Below are 20,200 nucleotides of genomic sequence, written 5' to 3' on the forward strand. Positions count from 1 at the left end.
TCCATCCCCACCCATACCACTCAGACATGCCAGCACATGTGCACATAAATCATCAGCGTCTCCTGCAGCTTACCTCGGCCTCACTCGCTTGTGTGTCTGTCTCTCTCAGCTTGTCATTTCACTGGAAAGTGGCAAATTATGATTCCTGTCGGCACTCTCTCTCCAGTGCAATCTTTGGTCATGAGCGGAGGTACACCGTTTGGTGACTCATAGGCCCTTCTCTACAGGGGTGGGATGTTATTTTCTGAGACGAATTAGGGGGTGGAAAGGGATCTTTTCAGACACAGCCAAACAGCTCAGCAATCGGCTCTTCAAATAATCTTTCCTGGTTAGAAATGACTAGTTAAGTTCAACAATTTTGTGCTATTATTGTCTAGAAGGAGATAACTTCAAATTTCTAAAAGGAAAAAGAAAATTGCATTTTTATAATACCAGCAGTGTAGTGGGTTTTCATTGTAACACTGATGGGTACTGTTTTCATAGGGCTGTGTGCAGTCCAGCTAACGATCAAGTTTACCCAAAGATTCAGTTGTTTAAAGAACCACTTTTACCAGCAATAAGTTCACGTAATTATTTTCTGTGTGATAATCCATCACATCATTGTGGAGGCATTTTAGCCCACACTTCTTTACAACATTGCTTCAGTTCATTGAGGTTCGAGGGTGTTTATCTGCAAGTCCACACAGCATTTTAATCAATTGAGGTTTGGACTTTGACCGGCGCGTTGCAGCAACTTGATCCTTTTCTTTTTCAATCATTCTGTTGTAGATTTGCTGCTGTGCTTAGATCCTTGTTCTGTTGCATGATACCGGAGTTCATGGTCAGCTCAGTCACAGTAAGGTGCCCGTGTCCTAAGGCTGCAAAACAAGCCCAAATCACCACCCCGCTACCACCATCCGTAGTTGGTATGAAGTGTCTGTGCTGATGTGCTGTTTGGTTTTATCCGAAGGGCATTGCAAAAAAGAAAAAAAAAAAAAGCTTTCTCCTGGTAAGACTTCCAAACAAGCCGTTGCTATCATTTATGACCACAGGAGGATCTGTTTCGTTACATTTACGTCTCAATTTAAAGGCTTTCCCAATAGTTATTTTCATCATTCTTTCTTCTTTAAAGACCAATGTTTGAACTTTGTTGGCTCTCCAGGTGCTCCAATTACTATACAGACCCAAAACAATTATTTTACATTTACCTATAGGTGTTGATGTCAACTTGAATAATGCCATATTTTGAATATATGTATTTGATTGAAAATGCAATTTTACCCTTTTCAGTCTCTTGGAAGAGATTTCTGTTCCAAACTTCCATGCTGGTTTTCCATTTACCACCCTCTGTGGAACAAAAAATGTAGAACTTACATGTTAGACTGAAATTATTATACTTATAAAAGATGCATGCATCCATACACCAATGATTGATTTGACCCTGGTCCTCTCAGATAGTGTAGTTATCTTTGAAAATAAGCAACTAAAACCTCAGAGCGGTTGTGTGAAGCACCAAATGCGTGTGCTCGGTGGTTATTCATAACTACTTGTAACTGAGACAATGTAAAAGAGAAACATGGCACACAAAGAATCCACAACTGAACGCTGACAATTCTCTACAGTTGTTCCATCCTTGCTTTCAAAAAGCCAGTCAACAAGTTAAGGAGAATCCTGACAGGTCCGCTTTGAGTACAGCGAACTATACAACCCAAACTTGGTGGGTGAAAAAGTTTAAACCAGAAATATAACTGTTATTGAATTAAGGTTTGTGATGCTGATTTTCTCGTATCAGTCTTTGTTTTACTGTATTTTCTTCTGCTGTTTAAAGTCAGGCCATCTGTTGCTGCTATGTAATTTCTTTAGTTGCTGAACTTCACTTTCTTCCATCACAGATGCAATCATAAAACCAAAGATATGACCTTAAATGGAAGTCAAATGCTCTGTAAAACACTGCCTCTTTAGAATCTGACAGTGAATCACTGAGGCAAACAAGTATCAAGTAGCAGCAAATGCTAGTATGTAGTGCTTTTCTACTCTGCCTGAGCACTTAAAGCGCTTTATACACCAGCCCCATTTACCCAAGCACTTTTTCATGCTTTCCGTCGAACATTCACGTGTTGATGTATGTATAGACTTGCACGTCTTTTCCTCCTTTGAATGGCATTCCATTTAAAGACAGCTATTGCCTTAGGCCCCACCAATCAGCATATCCGTCCCATAGATATTTCTCTTGAGGCCTGATATTTGAATTCATCAGGGAATCAGTTCAGAAGCAGCCTGCTGATTCTTTCACAGCATGCACTTATTTCCAGGTAGAGAATAGCCTCCCCAGCATCACTCATCCCCCATTCCTTGTTTGCAAATGCCTTTCTCACATACCCAGAGCATGCTTAATGCAGAGTGGGGTAGAATTTTGGATGCGGTGAGAAACAGGGCCACTGTGCTGAACCATATTGTGATCGTCTTTCCAACTCCATCCTCTGTTGACATCAGATGGCCCTGTCATTTCATATTTCTGTCCCGTTCTATGATGAATGAGGTGTCAGGCACAAGATGTTTTCTGGAGTCTTCATCCAGGACTGCTGAAGCTAATGCTTCAATCTGACGTTTGCAGAAATGACTCTGTCAGTCATCCGTATTTTCCTGCTATGATTTTTAATTGTTTACATTGAGCCTTTTCAAAGCTACGCAAATAAAAAGTCATGAAAACCCCGCCTTGAGTGAAGAGGAGAAATGCAGTTTTTAGACTTTTCTAGACACTGAGCTTTTTCCATATTCATACACATTTCTGCATTTTCAGATACATGACATCCGATAACTTAGTTTCTGTCAAAGGAAAACACAGAGCTTATCGGTGTTGGAGAAGTTCAGTTTGTGACATGTGTAATCTCTTCCTGTGAGGGTGAGAGACTGAGTGCTCCTTTCATCTTCTCACATCATTCACAGACGTGTCTTACAAGGTCTTCATCCTCTTCATGGTCTTCTTTAATGGCAAATGGGAGAAAAGTGAAGTACCTCACACTGCGAATGCTCACTTTGATGTTTGGGAGCCTGAAAAGGTTCCAAAACACTGACGCGATCCCACCACAGTGATATCCAAACCATTATTTCCTCCCATTTCGGCTTTTAACAGAGAAGAACAGAGGAACGATAGTGTGTCCTTTCTTCTTTTTTGCAGATTTTCCTGGCGTAATATGCTCTTTCTCAAAACTATTCAAAGTGTGAGATTTTACAGGATCGTGCTGAAAATAGAATGCTGCTCTGGAATACAGTGAAATGCAAATTTCAAGCTCCGTTACTGCTACTGAAATGCAGACCTATACGTTGGTATTTGAGACTGAATTTCTAACTTGTAAGAATTGAAGGATACTGAAAATTATCATTGACCTTTTCCAATTGATTTTATTTGTTTTTTCTTGTCTTTTTAGTCTGTAAAACTATGAGCAAATTCTCAGCTGTCAGCAGTTAAAGGTGCTAAACAATCAAGATCCAAACATAGGTCAGGTCTGTCACTTTCAAACTTCAGTGTCACTCTGCACCAGTAGTTGTCGTCCTTTTTTTCAAACGAACTTATTCTCCAGAGGGTAAACGGTAAACGGCCTCACCCTCACTTTCACTGAGTTATGTTGCTAAGCTGAATTGTGGATATGTTGCTTTTGATATCATTGAAGATTTGAGAGGTTTGGAAGTACCTCTGGCAAATTATGAAAAGCTCCATAGAAAGTGAGATGCTTGTACAGCTTGTTGGTGAGTCCTACATCGTTAGGATAGCTAGTCCTGCAATTGGCACAAGCCTCTGTAAAGCTAGCTAAACTGCACAGTTCTAGTTGGTGACTGTGAAATTTTAATGGAAGGACATTTTAATTGACACGTCTGTTTTCTTTTTCTTTTTTAAATTTAGGTGCCCTTTTGTAGTTTGCTAGCACATACTGTAAACTCACAAAGCAGCTATCTAATAACATAAGCAGGTATAACGCTAAAAATCTGTTCATTTTTGCACATTCTTCATCTTCTGTGGTGTCAGTGTGGATAATTTTGATGGATTAAATTATTAAATGTGATTAATGGATTTGTCATTGCAAAATATAACGCAAAAGCGGTTTGTTAACTTTTAAATTCTCAGAAATTACGGCCATTTGAACAATGGCACTGTAAAATGTAGCTTTCATGCTTTAGTATTTTTCACCGTTTATTTTAATTATGGATTTGATGAACTAATGAATTCATCCTGTGATTACTGCATGGTAGCTAATCCCCCCAAAATGACGACACACTAACGGTCACTGCTCTGCATAAACGACATGTAAATTAGCACCATGCCCTTCACTTACTCTGTAGTCTTTGAGGAGGAAAATGAGAGATCCTCTGTGCTGTCAGGTGGATACAACATTTCTTAGATTCTATAGAGCAAATTATGAGATGAAGCAAATTGTTGTTAATATGAATAGAAAATAAGAAATACTGTCCAACATGTCACACTGAAAAGTCATTTTCATTTCCAAGATGAGTTCTTAAGCACTGTAATTACGTGGGTTTTATTGCAAGTCAGTCAGTTTGTTTGGTGACTGATTGTTTTGTGTAGGATGGGTTTGATGCACGTGTTGGAGCAGTATCTAATTATTGGAAATGGAGAGCGGAAGCCCTGAGGCTTCTGTCTATAGCTGTCATCTGGATGAATGTAACCCATTGGAGGAGGTCCGTGACCATCTCTTTTTCGTGTGATTCTTCTTACCTCATCGTCAATATCTTCCCGATTTTCTTAATAGTTTTCATTCCACAGTTTAGGCCACTGTGCCCAAATCTTACACTAATTGGAAGGTGGGTTTGAGTTTACAAATCAAAGGTTCAAATATTAGGAAAAATGCTGGATATTAAAAGCTGCACTATGCGTGTCAAGTTTCCCTTCAAGCCTTTACCTTTGTGTACATCTTGATTGTTTCTCTTGGACATTGGCACCAAGATCCAAATTTCATGTTATGGATCATCAATGGTAATGAGCGATGGGTCTGCATTTTTCAGCAGAAGACTCCAGAGTATCCACACTTGAGGCAGCATGATTTCAACAGTAAATCCACAATCATTGTCTTTTTGTCCTTGTACATTTATGTGTAAGTGTGTACTGTAATCAGCCCCGACAGTGTGTCTGAAAGAGGACATTCAAGGAAACAATCAAGTGTACTCTTGAGTTTTCTCGTTACTCATTAGTCTTTCATGTTTCACGTTTAACACACTGACAAACTGTTGGGCATTAAAGTGCAAGTGGTTACAGCAGTGCAGAGGTGCAAAAGGAGATGGACTTAAAGGGAAATCAGCCAACTTTAAATCAGATACATTTAAGATTATTACGGTTTTTATTTATGTATTTATTTAAATATTTTAAGAGCAGCCTTGGGACTTCATGCCTTCCGCCCATGTCTTAGAGCGAGAGGCAGGGTACACCGTGGACAGGTTGCCAGTCTGTCGCAGGGCTAACACAGAGACAGAAAACCATTCAATTAGACTTTCCAATTAACCTATCCCCACTAACTGCATGTCTTTGGACGGTGGGAGGAAGCCGGAGTGGCTCCACAGTAATTTTTGTTAGAATGACTTATTTTTGGAATCACACAGAAAAATCATCTGCGGAAAAATGTTTAATATTTCCTCCTCATAAAACGCCTCAGTTTTTGTACTGCTCAGCTCTGATCATTATCTGCAATCAGTATACGGTCATGTTGTTGGGTTTTGTTATTGTTGTCTTATGGGAGAGTAGTATTCACATCAGTCAGTGGATATTTTTAAAATCAGCATCATTTCTGAGGGCTGAGTAGTTTGCGTGCTCCGAGCCTTGAAAGTCATCTGGTGTTTCTTTCCTTGCCAGCAGCAGGTTGCTCTCGGACCTTCCAACACCCACTCTGCATCAGCAGACAGCTGCGTCTCCTTGGAGATTTAAATAGGCCTTTGGGAGGTTTACATCTTATTACAGAATCAACCTCCTGGCGCTAACTAGTTTCCACTGCCGTCCACCATTATGAGTGCTGAGCCAGCTCCGTAATAGCTGTAGTCGATCGTGTGGCTAGCGCTCACTGCAGCACTTTCTCATTTCTTGCCATCTCCTCCCCATTCGCTGTGCCTTTTGGCTCTGCTGGATCGGTGCGCACAAGGGCAGACACGCCTCATTGCATGAGCTTTTTAAACAAAGCTTGTTTCCATGGTGACCACCTTTCCCCCTTCTTGTGCTACTTTTATGGCAGTAGAGCACATAATACATCTGCAGTCAGTTATCCCATCCCCAGCAGTCCTAGCTCAGAGTTTTTATATCATAATTTTTTTCTTTTCTTTTTTAGAAAAGCATTTAGAAAATACACATACTCATTATCTTTCACATCTATTAAAAGCACCTTATATCTGCTGAGGACAGAGCATAAGAACATGTGACCACTGACACGTATATTTGCTCCACAACCTGTTGTCTTTTTTTTTTTTTTTTTTTTTTTGTCATCGTCTACAGAGATTTTCTTTTTTCCTCCTCTCACATTTTCCTGAAACGATACGTTCCCTAGGGGGCGTTTTAGCTCTGTTGCTGTCTGCGGATGCTTAAGCTGTTGGAACACAGAGATCTCTTTTTACATGTTGTTATATACAGCGCTGCTAGAACCACTCCATCTATCAGCCTCTTGTAGTTGTTTCACAGTCATTTTTCATCTTTTATTTGGTTATTAAAACGGGCTCTGCTATTCATACAGGCAGACATGGCGGTTATATGACTCGCATACGGTTTCTTCTCCAGTAACTTAATTAACCTTGATGTGACATTTAAGCCCTGCGCCCTCAAGGGATTATCCAGTTCTCTTACAGTAACACTTGTAATGTATTATTATTTGCAAACTGCAGCATCCTTGGTTCAACTCCAACTGAGGGATTAAATTGCACGTCATTCTCTTCTTTGCACTCACATGCCCTGCTGCCTCTCTTCACTGCGCTGTCTAATAATGGCAAAATGCCTTCACCCAGCCCCCAAAAAAAGCTGCTGGCGTTTAACAGCTGAAACAGAAATAGAAAACACTGTCAAGCCCTGTAATAGCACACGAATCCTCACTTTTAATGACAGCCAGCGCATTAGGATATTGTCTGCACAGAGGCATTCTTCACTGCCTATCCACATCCAGTAATTGGCTGTAAGGATTCCTCTTTGCTGGAGCTCAGCATATATCGAACGAGACGCTAATGGATGGAGCATCACCGCCTCTGCAGCTGCTGCAAACAAAGGGTTACAAAGAGTCAGCCGCAGTCTAAAAATAGACTGTTGCTCTCGCCTGCCTCTGCACAGGCCTCTGTGGATTTCACTCTTAAGCTTTTGCACGTGAGCTAAAAATAACCCTCTTTGTGAAAACATACACACACTTGCTCTCGGTACGCTCGTCGCTCTCTGCTTCTCCCCAGTGACAGAACACAATCGCGCACTGTTAAAGAAATATGCAAAAAGGCTCGGGAGAAATTGTCGATTGCAAACGATTTGCTTTTCTCTAACACGCCATGGAGGACGTGTTTGAAATTGTACACACTCCTCACAGCAGGATCACAGCCTGTCACTCGAGAGGACATGCATGCATAGCGCTGCGACCACAAGAACTACACAAAATATCTCCAGCAAACAAGCTAAATAGCTTTAATACCAACGCAATAGTTACTGACGGGAAGCAATTACAGAAAATTTTATGACGCTTCAGCATCGCCACTGCTGTCATTGGAATCATTTTTTAAAGTTTAATCTGTTGGTAGTGTTTGTTTTTGAAGACTTGAATCTCTTGCACCGCTGAGGTATTTGAAGCAGAGAGGCGTGCGTTCGCAGAGCTTACAGCTGAAATGATTCGTTTCTTCACATTGGTCAGATGAAAGCAGTCCCATATGCTTTAATGTGATTATCGTCTACGTTTGGTCTGAGGCAACACAGCATTTAATTAGGAAGGGGTCATTTTTCTGTGACCGTCTCATCCTAAGCTGGTGTCATTACTGCCATTAAAAAGGGCTTCACTGACACAGCTTATTGCAGGATGCTGATAATTAGGAATAAAGTGTTAGAAGTCACACCCAGTGGACAAGATGGTATTTAGTAAAACAAGGCCTGTTTGCGTTTAGAGCTTTTTCATGTCTAACACAGCACACACGTACATTTATGGAACAGCTGTAGCTCTCTGCATGAAAAATGTAAACCAGTCGATGCTTTTGTGAGTGAATCTTGTTTTTGTTTCTTGGGGGGGTGTTGAACAGCATCTTCCAAGGGTTGTGAAATTGCTTTTGCCGTTTGCTGTTCAAATAAGAATAAGTCTGAAACTACTGCTCATATTTATTTCTGAAAATAAAACAACAGTAGCACATCTGCTGGTCGGTTATCGTTTACACTGAAATGGACATTAACTACTTACATTCAGTCTCAGAGATCCAGAATCTCAGAGATGTAAGGCAGAAACTTCCACCACACATAGTTGCTGCAGGACTGCAAACAAATGCAACCAGTTGGCAATCAGCTGAGTTTAGTTGCCTGTTGCAGAAAAGTTGTGCTTCTTTGCGTGGGTTGACTGAGAGTGATTGCAGTGTGTTGGCAAAATGTCGGCATTTACTAATTAGAAGGCAATTATTTACAAGTTGTCTGAGAGTGAATGCAGTCAGTCTGAGTGGGACAGTAATTGTTTGGAGGTTTGGAGACAAGTTGCCTCCCACCAGGCAGCCTATGCAATCAGCTCATGATTGAAGGTGGTTGCTTAGAGGTTGAAAGTGCACCGCTGCTGCACTTTGTTGCAGCAACTATGTGCAGTTGGTCAATGAATGTGGGGAAAAAAGACATCATGTACACATGGATGGGCAACCAACTTGTTTTTTTTTTTTCATTTTTGTTAGCCGCAATGTTTGCATCCTTTTTTTTTTTTTTTTTTTGTAGTGTAACTGAGACATTATATGGATGGAGTGCTGGAGGCCTCATTTACCAGCTTGGTTAGAAGGCTGTACATAAACTTCATGGCTGCCAAGTATATATCATATATCAAATATCAGAATTTCACTCACCAAAATTAAAGCTTCACAGCTGCTTCTTTATCATAACACAAATTAATCATACAAGTAAACATAAAAGACCAATCATTAGCCAACAATTTAATTTATTATTTAAAAATTTAGTTTAGCAGTGGTTAGCAATTAGCAATTTAGTTTAATTTAGCAGTGGGTGATCTGTTTTTAGTCTGGTTTTACACCAGAAGGTCCCCTAACCCAGTTGATAAACTCTCTGAATCAGTACTGAGGTGTCCATAAATATCTGATATCAGATTTATATCCAGCCAGTTTCCTCAAGAGCTCGTGTTTACAGACGGACAAGCTAGTTGTGAAGACAGAAGCTGCAATCTTTGACTAACCTTAAAACCAACACCACGTGGAGGACTGAACTCAAATCCCAGCTTCAGCTTTCTCAGCCCTGTCCTTTGTGTTCCCAACCTTTCATCCCTGCTCGAGCAAAGCGATGAAAAACGTTCTGGACTAAAATACACACTGCTCCTGCGTCAAAGCTAGGCACCATTTTTTTGCTTTTTACAAATACAGCGTATGACACAAGTACCTGCTTCTATGAATCTCTTTTATCAGATGCAGATTTCTTTGACAAAATTGGTTATTTGTTCTATTACAGTCGGTAAGCACAGCACCATGAAGATAAAGTGTAATCAGTAGGGTCTGTTTAAACCCTGACTGCTCAGCGAAGCCACAAAAAATAGCGCAGAACATGACTGTACCCTTATGTTCTGTGCTTTAAACATGCTGTGATACACCTCTGCCTTGCCTCTGCTGTCACTGGGAGTCAAGCTCATTGTTAGTCATCATAATACTGAATAGATGCAGGCTAGAAAACAAAAACAAAAAAAATATATTTGCACCTTATAAAAATACCAGTGCCAAAGGCCTGCTCCCAGACACATGATAGCAAAAGACTTCTGTATTTGCAGGTATTTGTCGTGGCCATGAATACAATTGCTTATTTCTGTGGCTCTGGCTTCCATAAGCACATGGCCTTTGAACATTTGTTTGAGTGGCCAATTCACAGCTCCCCCTTTGACACACAGGAATGTGGGTGAAATCAGTCCGTACATCCATCTAATCTCACATCTCCACGTTTTTCAGCCTTGGGAAATAAACACCAAGCTGTCTGTTATTGAAGGAGGGGAGCAGGGAGGTGAAATGGACTGGGAATTAGGAGTAGAGATGTTCCACGGTGGCCACAGCTCAGCACGCAGTTTGTTATTAAAAGCTTTGTAATAGGCTAGATTAATCTCTAGATATGGTGTAATCTTTGAAAGACTCCACAATCAAATCACTGGAAGAAGATGGTGGGAGTGAGAGTAGGAGAGCTTTCTTTGTTAATGCTCTCCTGCTTTAGGAAAACACCATTTTGGGTCTGGTTAGGTGGTGGATGTAGCCTTGGCTCCACATTTAATTGCTGTGCAGTGGTCCTGCTTACAATGGATTTCAGTTTTTCTCTTTTTTTAAAGACAGGGTTATCCAGAATGCAGTTAACCCAGGTTTAAAATGTATTTGAGCAGGTTAGTCATTGTCTTCTATGCTTTATAATACTGTTTTGAAATCTAATTAATATCCCTCTGAGACCCAGCTTATTCAGTATTTTCTCTCTAGTGGACAAAAAGTTGAGAGATGCTGTTTTCCCCTCAGTTCTCAGGAGGACATTGTTTTGATAGATTTATTCGCCTGTATTTTGACTATTAACACCTAATGGGCAGTCTGTATTTTACATACAATAACATTTAAACCTGATCAATATTAAAAACCATGTGACTCTTTAAATGATAAAGCAATACCTGATTTGATATTTGTTAGTATCTTTTTTCCTGTAATTGGTCAGTAGCGAGATGCCAGCAGCTTTGACATAATGGCACTATTTGGTGTCCAAGCCGTGAGAATGATTAGCGGATATGATTATTTATAATATCATGGCATCGGTAGACGAACTTTGATTCACTTTTGTTTTACATGTTTAAAGTGTTGCTGAAAGTGTTGGCATAACTGAAGCTGTGCTCTATAGAGTTTTGATTTATTTAATTCTTTATTAAAACCAAGTCAGAAGTAAGTGATTTGAGAATTTTTGTGACTTTTTGAGCTCAAACTGGAAGCTCCACAGAGCAAATCAGTTTGTTCTGGTGTTTCTACTTAGACAATGAATACAGTCTGATAATCTGAGATATGTAATGTTGGTAATGCAAACATGTAAATCCTACAGTTTTAATGGTTATAATACAAAGGTGTGCATTGAAAGCACTTAAGCAGTTGTTTCAGTTTGTTTAGCATGTGGAGCCAAAGACTGAAGAAAACCTGCTGCTTCTTCTTGGTTTGTGGTCATATAAACATGATTATATCTGCAGTGAACAAACACTATTGAATCTCAAGTGAAGTTTCAAATGTCAAAGTTTTGCTCTAAACAATCGCTCACTGACCAAATGTTACCCACCGCATGAGACAAGTGTTGTCATGACTGCCACTAGACAAAAATTACATATGTTGAAGGCCAACAAAGGATGTTTGAAAAATGCACTTTTTAACCCGAGTTTTGCAGAAGCGCAACAGACGTTAGTGGACGTGATGAATATGAAAACCACACTTTCTTCACTGTTGTAATTGCTAAACGTTTATTTTGTATTTCCCTTAAAATGCTTTTCTTTCCGTATTACCATTTGAAGTGTAGATTTGGATGTGACCATCTGTCTCTTGGTAATTACATGAAGAAAACCAGTCCCAGACTCTGCCAGTCTGCGCCCTCCAATTTATCAACCGTTTTCATTGTGCTACACAGTATTTATAGACTTAGTGTGTCATGTGCGCTTTTGAAGATGACTAAATAAAACACAGTGCCCATTTGAAGGTGGGACTTCAGTCAGTGACATAAGCCTAGTGCCACTAATCTTCAAAGGCGGGTGTATTTGTGGTGCAGCAAAGAGCAGCTTTCCTTATTGTCTTGGTTTTGAAGTCGTAATTGTTATTTAATTTGTGTTGTGCTTTGTTGTAAAGGCTGTGGAATAATAATTGCATTGCTTTTTCTCCTCCACCTTAATTTGATACATGTGTGTTTCTGGACACACCCAGAAACACACACGGTAGAGACCAATACTGGCTTGAGCTGATTTAATTTTGGTAAAAATCAGGTTGAGCTTAAGGTCACACCAAATGTGACAATCAGTAAAATTTAGTTTTAACTGTAATGTCTTCACAGTAATATACTAGGTACTCAATTCCTTGGAAAATGCGAGTACCTAGGTTGGCTAAGCATTTGACCTTTACCCTCATTCTTAGCTCACAAGGTCAAAGTTGATCTTGAAAAAAAATCATCATATGAAAGGGCATGGAAGGAGCTTTACAACACACTCTTTATTTTTTCAGTACAACGGCTTATGACTAAAGCGCCTATATAAATAAAATTCTACTAACTTAACCTTCCTGTCGTGATCAGGTCAAATCTCCCCGATTTACAACTTAAAACACTCATAAATATTGTGTTTTACATCTGATTGCCTCAGGGCCTTATGACATCCTCCACACTATGAACTTGAACATATAAAAGTGAAGATCACCTCTTTTATTAAATTTTGAGTGTTATAATCAACCTCTGTGGCGTTCCCCTAACGACCCCCTTTGGTGATGAAAAATGTTTATCGTAATTTAAGAGCTGTTAAAACAGACCAGTCAATTTTTACCGGGAACAGTAAAGTAAGAGGGGTGGGGGTGCACAAAACTGGAGGCTTAATAAGTTATCATTTGAGTTGTCGGTGATGATGATATAGTGAAAGACAACACAAGAAACTAGTTCACAGGACACAGCCACTGTGCTCTATGAACCAGAATCCAGAGGTGAACCAGTCAGTGGATAAAGAGCTCGACTGTGGATTTCTTATCAATAAAAAAGCAAAGCAAAGGTGGCCTCGTCGTTACTATACTTTTTATGTTCAATTCAATTTTATTTATATAGCGCCAAATCACAACAAAAGTCGCCTCAAGGCGGTTCATAGATACAGAGAAAAACCCAACAATCATATGACCCCTATGAGCAAGCACTTTGGCGACAGTGGGAAGGAAAAACTCCCTTTTAACAGGAAGAAACCTCCGGCAGAACCAGGCTCAGGGAGGGGCGGGGCCATCTGCTGCGACCGGTTGAGGTGAGAGAAGGAAGACAGGATAAAAGACATGCTGTGGAAGAGAGACAGAGGTTAATAACAGATATGATTCAATGCAGAGAGGTCTATTAACACATAGTGAGTGAGAAAGGTGACTGGAAAGGAAAAACTCAATGCATCATGGGAATCCCCCGGCAGCCTACATCTATTGCAGCATAACTAAGGGAGGATTCAGGGTCACCTGGTCCAGCCCTAACTATATGCTTTAGCAAAAAGGAAAGTTTGAAGCCTAATCTTGAAAGTAGAGATAGTGTCTGTCTCCCGAATCCAAACTGGAAGCTGGTTCCACAGAAGAGGGGCCTGAAAACTGAAGGCTCTCCCTCCCATTCTATTTTTAAATACTCTAGGAACAACAAGTAGGCCTGCAGAGCGAGAGCGAAGTGCTCTAATAGGGTGATATGGTACTACAAGGTCATTAAGATCAGATGGGGCCTGATTATTTAAGACCTTGTATGTGAGGAGCAGGATTTTGAATTCAATTCTGGATTTAACAGGAAACCAGTGAAGGGAAGCCAAAACAGGAGAAATATGCTCTCTCTTTCTAGTCCCTGTCAGGACTCTTGCTGCAGCATTTTGGATTAGCTGAAGGCTTTTCAGGGAGTTTTTTGGACATCCTGATAATAATGAATTACAGTCGTCCAGCCTGGAAGTAATAAATGCATGAACTAGTTTTTCAGCCTCACTCTGAGACAGGATATTTCTAATTTTAGAGATGTTGCGCAAATGGAAGAAAGCGGTCTTACATATTGATTCCTGTCAGAGCAGTGGTTCAACCTTAAGGCTTAGAAACAAACTGAGGGAGACACGACTTTTATCAAAACTGTTTTTGCAAGTTCATTCAAATCACAGCAACCATTGTCTCAAGGCACTTGCCAGGTCTCTCTTGAAAATGACATCTTTTACCTGGATAAATAAAGGACTAATATTTACTTTATTAAAACCACAACAATCAGTTTCAGATTGCAAAAGGAATTTAATAGTTTTGTAATAAGACGAAGGATTACCTAGTTTCACTGGCTGCATGCATAAAACCCTTTAAAATGCATTCAATTGTATCGTGGTAAAAGTTGCAATAAGTGGCTGCACGGTTTAGCAACACTCTAAAACAGGCAATTTTAACCAAACATCTGCATATTACAACATCTAGCAGATGAGGAACATCATCCACAAAAATGCAGTCATGTCTCTATCAGCACTTGACAGAAACACATGTTTGTAGCTGCTAACTGCTGATTGAACTTCTTTTAGCTTTGCTTGCTCAATGGATGATGGCAAGCAAGTGGGACTCCCTCTCACACGTCATTCCATTTGTTTGTAATTAATAGACCTTAGAGACAAGTAACAAGCTCCTCAAAAGATGCTTGTTATTCTTTTTCATATTTTCTGTCATATACGGTTATAATTTTGGCTTCATTTTAAACAAGGACACATTTTTAGGCTGATGTGTGTAGAAGTAACTCCTCTGAGCCAGAATCTCTGGCGTTAAACTGCTCTAAACAACCAAAATGTCTCTGCATGATGTCATTGAGTATTCCATGACCTGTTGGCATGTGGTTGCTGGTTGTCACTGGATGAAATTGGTTGCAGAAATGTGCCTTCCATACAAACTACAGGTGACTGTGGCAAGCTGCTTGTGACCAAAACAACTGCGATGAGGTTTTTGGTGCAGCAGTGAATGGTTACCAGGGAGCCGCTGATTGGTGTCTTGGCTCACATGACTGTCAATAACCACTCATTATCAGTCAGGCAATGTTCATTTTTCCCTAGCGACCACTGGTTGCCAGGCAGTCACCAACCAGTCTCTAGGTTTGTGTGACTGAGGCAAAGAGGGTCTGGCTGTGAGCACATAAGCCCCCACTCATGTGTGATTCAAACCATATGTCTTTGGGGGCTATCGAAGGTCCTTTATGCTAAGGTTAGCATAAAGGAAGGAAGTGAGGTGAAATAGTTTTCCTAAGACAGTGAATTTGACAAAGTATAATATACTTGTTGAATGAAGCACAATGTAAAGAAGAATTATTTTGAACTTAATCGTACAATGCTACTAAAAATGAACTGGAAAAGCATAAAAACTTCCTTTTTAAAATTGTTATCTATCTACATGGTTTTCTGAGGACAAATCATAAGTTAGAGAAAATGCAACACACGCCCATAGCTGGTGTAAGCCTTATGCTAGGTTTCAAAGCCCTTCATTGCGATTGTTCTTGCCTGCCTTATAAAAATCCCTGATGATTGTGTGTTAGTATCGGTGTGCTAGGATACATGTAATTCACTCTGAATTCTACAGAAATGTATGCAGGCAGGGAAAGAATGGATCCAATGGATCTAGTCCTCTTTGAATAGAAGTCCTGAATAATGTAGAGGTAATTTCAAGTGGTCTTGTATGTCATTTTCTTCTTCTTTTTTTTCCACACGTGCAGGAAAGGTCTGTCTAGTTTGTTCCAAGTACAGTCTGAATCCTGGATGTGACATTTGAGGTAACCTCGGGCAAAGATGAGCCTGACTTTTGTTAATAAATAACTTAGAAACACCCACAGTATAGACGAGGAAACTTGCACCTGAGGGTGTTTGCTCAGACTAGATAAATAATTCAGCACTGGCCAAACCACACAAAGGCAGGTTGCATTGGCTGCCATCATGCTGAGGTGTATGCAAGGTTTTCTGCTGAGATCTGTTGCGGGATAATGAGAAAATGTGTCCTGTAATTTGATGGAGTATATAGTTAATATTGGATAATCACAATTTTAAATGTTTGAATATAGTTACAGCTAGTTACAGTATGAACTATATCTAAGAAAAAGTAACATTGAACCCTGAACACATCAATTTTTTAGTTGCTCCATGGACTTGAATTGGAGTCTCCTCTGCTCAGTTAGTCCTGCTCTTCTTCTTTCTCTTTCTGTCTTCTTCTTTCAGCTGTTCCCTCTAGGGGGCACAACACCGAATCATCTGCCGTCATCCTCCTTCACTACATCCATGTGTATGTGAATGTTGGATAAAATGCACCTATGCGTATGAATGGGTGAATGTTGCATAGAGCACTTCAGCTACAGTAGAAAAGAGCAACATAAGAACCAGTCCATTCCATCCATTTACTGTACCAGTCCTGCACCAGCCTTGCATATTTCTCTCCCACTCCTGACTTAAGTCCTTTACACACCAGACACATAAAATACATGCATGTATTTTGTGTGCTAAATATATTTTTCAACTCACCCATTCTTAATGGAGCTGGTATACTGCTGTGTTTGGCAAGAAGTGCACTTGTAGTTCAAGTACTGCTGTATACAGTAGTATACAATGACATGTAAATGGTAAATGGCCTGTATTTGTATAGCGCTTTTTACTAGTCTCCCCTAGGGACCCCAAAGCGCTTTACACACCCAGTCATCCACCCATTCACACACTGGTGGAGGCAAGCTACAGTTGTAGCCACAGCTGCCCTGGGGCAGACTGACAGAAGCGAGGCTGCCATATCGCGCCATCGGCCCTTCTGGCCAACACCAGTAGGCGGTAGGTGAAGTGTCTTGCCCAAGGACACAACGACAGAGACTGTCCGAGCCGGGGCTCGAACCGGCAACCTTCGGATTACAAGGCAGACTTCCAACTCTTGAGCCACGATCGCCCACGTGTAGTAAATAGTAAAATAGTACAATTTTACCTCCGTACAGCTAGATGTTGCTACAAGTTGGCTCCCTGAAAGGATTTCATGGCCTCCTCAGATCTGGTCCCACATCTGCTAACAGCTCAAACTGCCCCACTGACATCCTGAAATATCATATCATATATATATTAAAGCAACCATGATACAGCTTCATCTCCTGGGTCAAACTATGAAATTCTCCCTGGTCCTGCCTTCTCGTGAGAGTTGGATTAACACAGAATCCCTGTTGCGTCCTTTTCTTGTTTAGAAACATCAGATCCAGCTCATCATTGCTTGATTCTGGCATTGATATTTTCACAGTGCGTTTTTAGAATTTGCTACAAAAACACAACACGTTCAGTGTGCGTATGCATTTCATGACAAGTTTGGATCTGGAAATTCTGATTTTTGTGTCACTTTTCGTAAAACTTGTGTAATGGCCACCTGCTTTACCGCAGTTCTTCTCTTTCCACCTCTCATGGAAATATGTTCTCTGTTTTTAGTCCCGGTCAGTAATCTTGCTGAAGGCTTTCCAGGGAGCTTTTAGAACAACCTGATAATAACTGAGTACAATCGTCCATCTTAGAAGTAATAACTGTATGAATTAGCTTTTCAGCATCATTCTGAGACAGGATATTTCTAATTTTAGTGATATTGTGCAAATGAATGAAGGTAGTCCTCCATATTTGTTTAACGCGGACACAGAAAGACGAATACTGGTCAGAATGACTCCAAGACTTCTCATACTGTTACTGTACTCTGCTAACACTGAGGTCTCTCAGTAGTTTTGTTGTATACAAATATATGTATATAAAAATGCAATCATAAATTCTCTCAAGAACCTGCTAAATATTGATGTTTTATATTTTTGTTGTTTTATTTTTTATTTTAACTTTTAATATTTGGTCATTTCCAAAGCTTAACAGTAGCTCAAATATCAGCTGTGAGCAATTTGAACTCAATAAAAATTCATGTCATTCATGCTTTTTTTAACTTAGTTTCAAAGTTTTAAATGACAGTTATGTAAGGGTTATTTCCAGAGTCATAAACCTTTTCCTTTTGGTGGGTGAAAACTTACATAAGTACGAGTGTACATCTAAGTGCTTCTCCCATTTCCTGTTCCAGGATGGCCATCCAGGTGGACAAGTTTGACTTTGAGAGTCTGCCACAGCCGGACCAAGAAAGTATCCGCTTCAGTAACCCCAAACAGCTGGAGGAGGAGCGACAGCACGCCCAAGGCTGTCAGATCAACAGCAAGCTGGGCATCTGTTGGAGCATTATATCCTTTCAGTGGTTACATGTACTATAAAAGCATCTTTAGGGGAATTGGCCTAATGTGAACTACAAAGACCATAGACGTAGTTGGTAAATACTTATCCCCTACAGTCGTGGCCATAATCACGGTTAAACAGATTTTGTCAGCATTCCTTTAACTGTTGTTGTTTGTTGATATCGGTTCGATCAGTGTTAGAGCACATCTGGACCCTTCATCTGGAGGCCTTCTGGCCAGTAGGCAACATGTTTTGCCCGCATTAGCAGATGGGGACGCTTATGGCAGAGCGCTTGCTACTCTGACACTGTGAAGTGATATATTAGTAAGTGGGAATATAAATGTGAAATTAAATTTGTGAATTGTGAAATGAGACACTTTGCCAGAGCTCTTAGTCTGCGGTCCATTAAAGATAGTGACATTGTATTAGCATACCTACTCTGCGAGATTTAATTAGAAAAGTTTCCATTTGTAGTTTTTCAAAATGTGTGAGTATAGCATGTGGATAAAACACAAGCGGGAATGGTTGGCAGTGATCTGATTGTGCCTAACATTGTTTCATGAAACCACCATCCAGAGTGCTTATCCAGCTGTTAAGTGATGACGGCCTGTTTACAGCGTCCTGCCATGCGATTGCGTTCGTCCCTAACCATCCTGAACCCTCAAGTTAACTTCATTGAGCAGAAAAAGTTGGCGTTCATCAGCTTCACTGTGTTTATATTATGCTAAACACAGCTCTGTAGCTAGCACATCATTATATTCCTGCTAGTCAAGCTTCAGTAACCCTACAAACATCACTGCTGTTTAGTTTTCTGTCTTCATTTATGTTGGAAGTGACAGCAGAGCTGTATGTTTTAATTTTTCAATAATCCCTCAGTCAGAACCTGAACTGTCATAGATGGAAACTAGCGAGCTAACTCCCTGCTAACTTCTAACAGTGTTAAAAATCATAAATTCTGTTTTCATGGATGACTGGATGTTAAAGTTAAATGTTACACCTGGTAGAGCAGCAACACTGATCATTTTATTACCTATGAAAGAATTTAGACAGTTTGTAACTGTCAGTGATGCTGCAGTGTTCGTTTGACTTTGGGACCTGAAGCGGAGTTTGGACCTGGAAACGGTTAATGACGTCAGACTTAAAGACCAGATAGGAGTGTGTTAGGAGGGGTTAACGTTTTGGCTCATGTGTTTCGTATCTGTTGTCGTTCTCCATGTTGAAGATGTTTTTGATTTAGCAGATATAGAGTATCCCCAAGTCAGGGGTTCTATTCTATATTAAATTCTCTATGTGGAAAAATTGAGTTTTATCGAAAGGTAGAAAACCTTTTTGAGCTGTTTGCCAACAGACAGCTATTTGGACAACTGCTCATCTTTTGCTACCTTGGTACTTGATTTCCTGATTCTTAGATGTTCTGCTCAAAGACGATCCAAATGCAGATGTTTTTTGGGAAGACTGTTCTAATAAAAGAAAATTTTAGTCCAGAACTTAGTAGTGAGACTACACATATTAGAAGCAAATCTACATGCACAGAAATTTCTGTAAACTATTTAAATTCAGAATCCAGCCAGGACTTCAATTCCGTTCAATGCAGTTTTATTAATATAGCACAAAATTATAACAATGGCCACTTTATATCTTAAAGCAAAGCCCCTACAGTGTCCTTTGCTTACAGCTAAGACATCTTCAGTTCTTTTCTGCTGCCACGATAGGGAAGCAGAGCTTGAGAGAAGTATATAGTCAGTCAGTCTGGATTTATCTTTAGTGCCTTATATCAGCTCATCACTCAGTAGTTGGCAGTACTATGCACGTATCTAAGAGCTACTGATTGTTAGTGAGCATGGTAACCAGTTAATGGCGAATCCAGTCTGGGAGCTGAAAATGCTGTTTTCCATGTGTGTATGTATTTTGTTTTGTTTTTTCATGAGGGCGTAAACACTTCTGTCACCATATGCATTGGTTTATCTCCCAGCACTTTGGCGGCTTATAGGCAGGAATGAAGAAAGAAAGCGACGTATGAATATATTCCCAACAGCATTCCCTTTACTGCAACAAAAAAAAACCCTGAAGCAGACTGTTTGAACATATGTTACTATTGTTGTTTCTTT

At 40.1% G+C, this 20,200-nt stretch overlaps 1 protein-coding gene across 5 annotated transcripts in view; it reads left to right on the top strand.

The window, feature by feature from the left end:
- The window catches only part of trappc9 (trafficking protein particle complex subunit 9), a 231,322-nt gene that overhangs the window by 133,458 nt on the left and 77,664 nt on the right, over nt 1-20,200 (top strand). For all 5 annotated transcript variants that reach the window (XM_024798279.2, XM_024798280.2, XM_024798281.2 and 2 more), the window contains one exon: nt 17,947-18,100. In XM_024798279.2, coding sequence (XP_024654047.2) covers nt 17,947-18,100 — 154 coding nt within the window. The remainder of the gene's footprint in view (nt 1-17,946; nt 18,101-20,200) is intronic.

The sequence above is a fragment of the Maylandia zebra genome, linkage group LG22 (genome assembly GCF_041146795.1).
Source record: "Maylandia zebra isolate NMK-2024a linkage group LG22, Mzebra_GT3a, whole genome shotgun sequence".
NCBI lineage: Eukaryota > Metazoa > Chordata > Actinopteri > Cichliformes > Cichlidae > Maylandia > Maylandia zebra.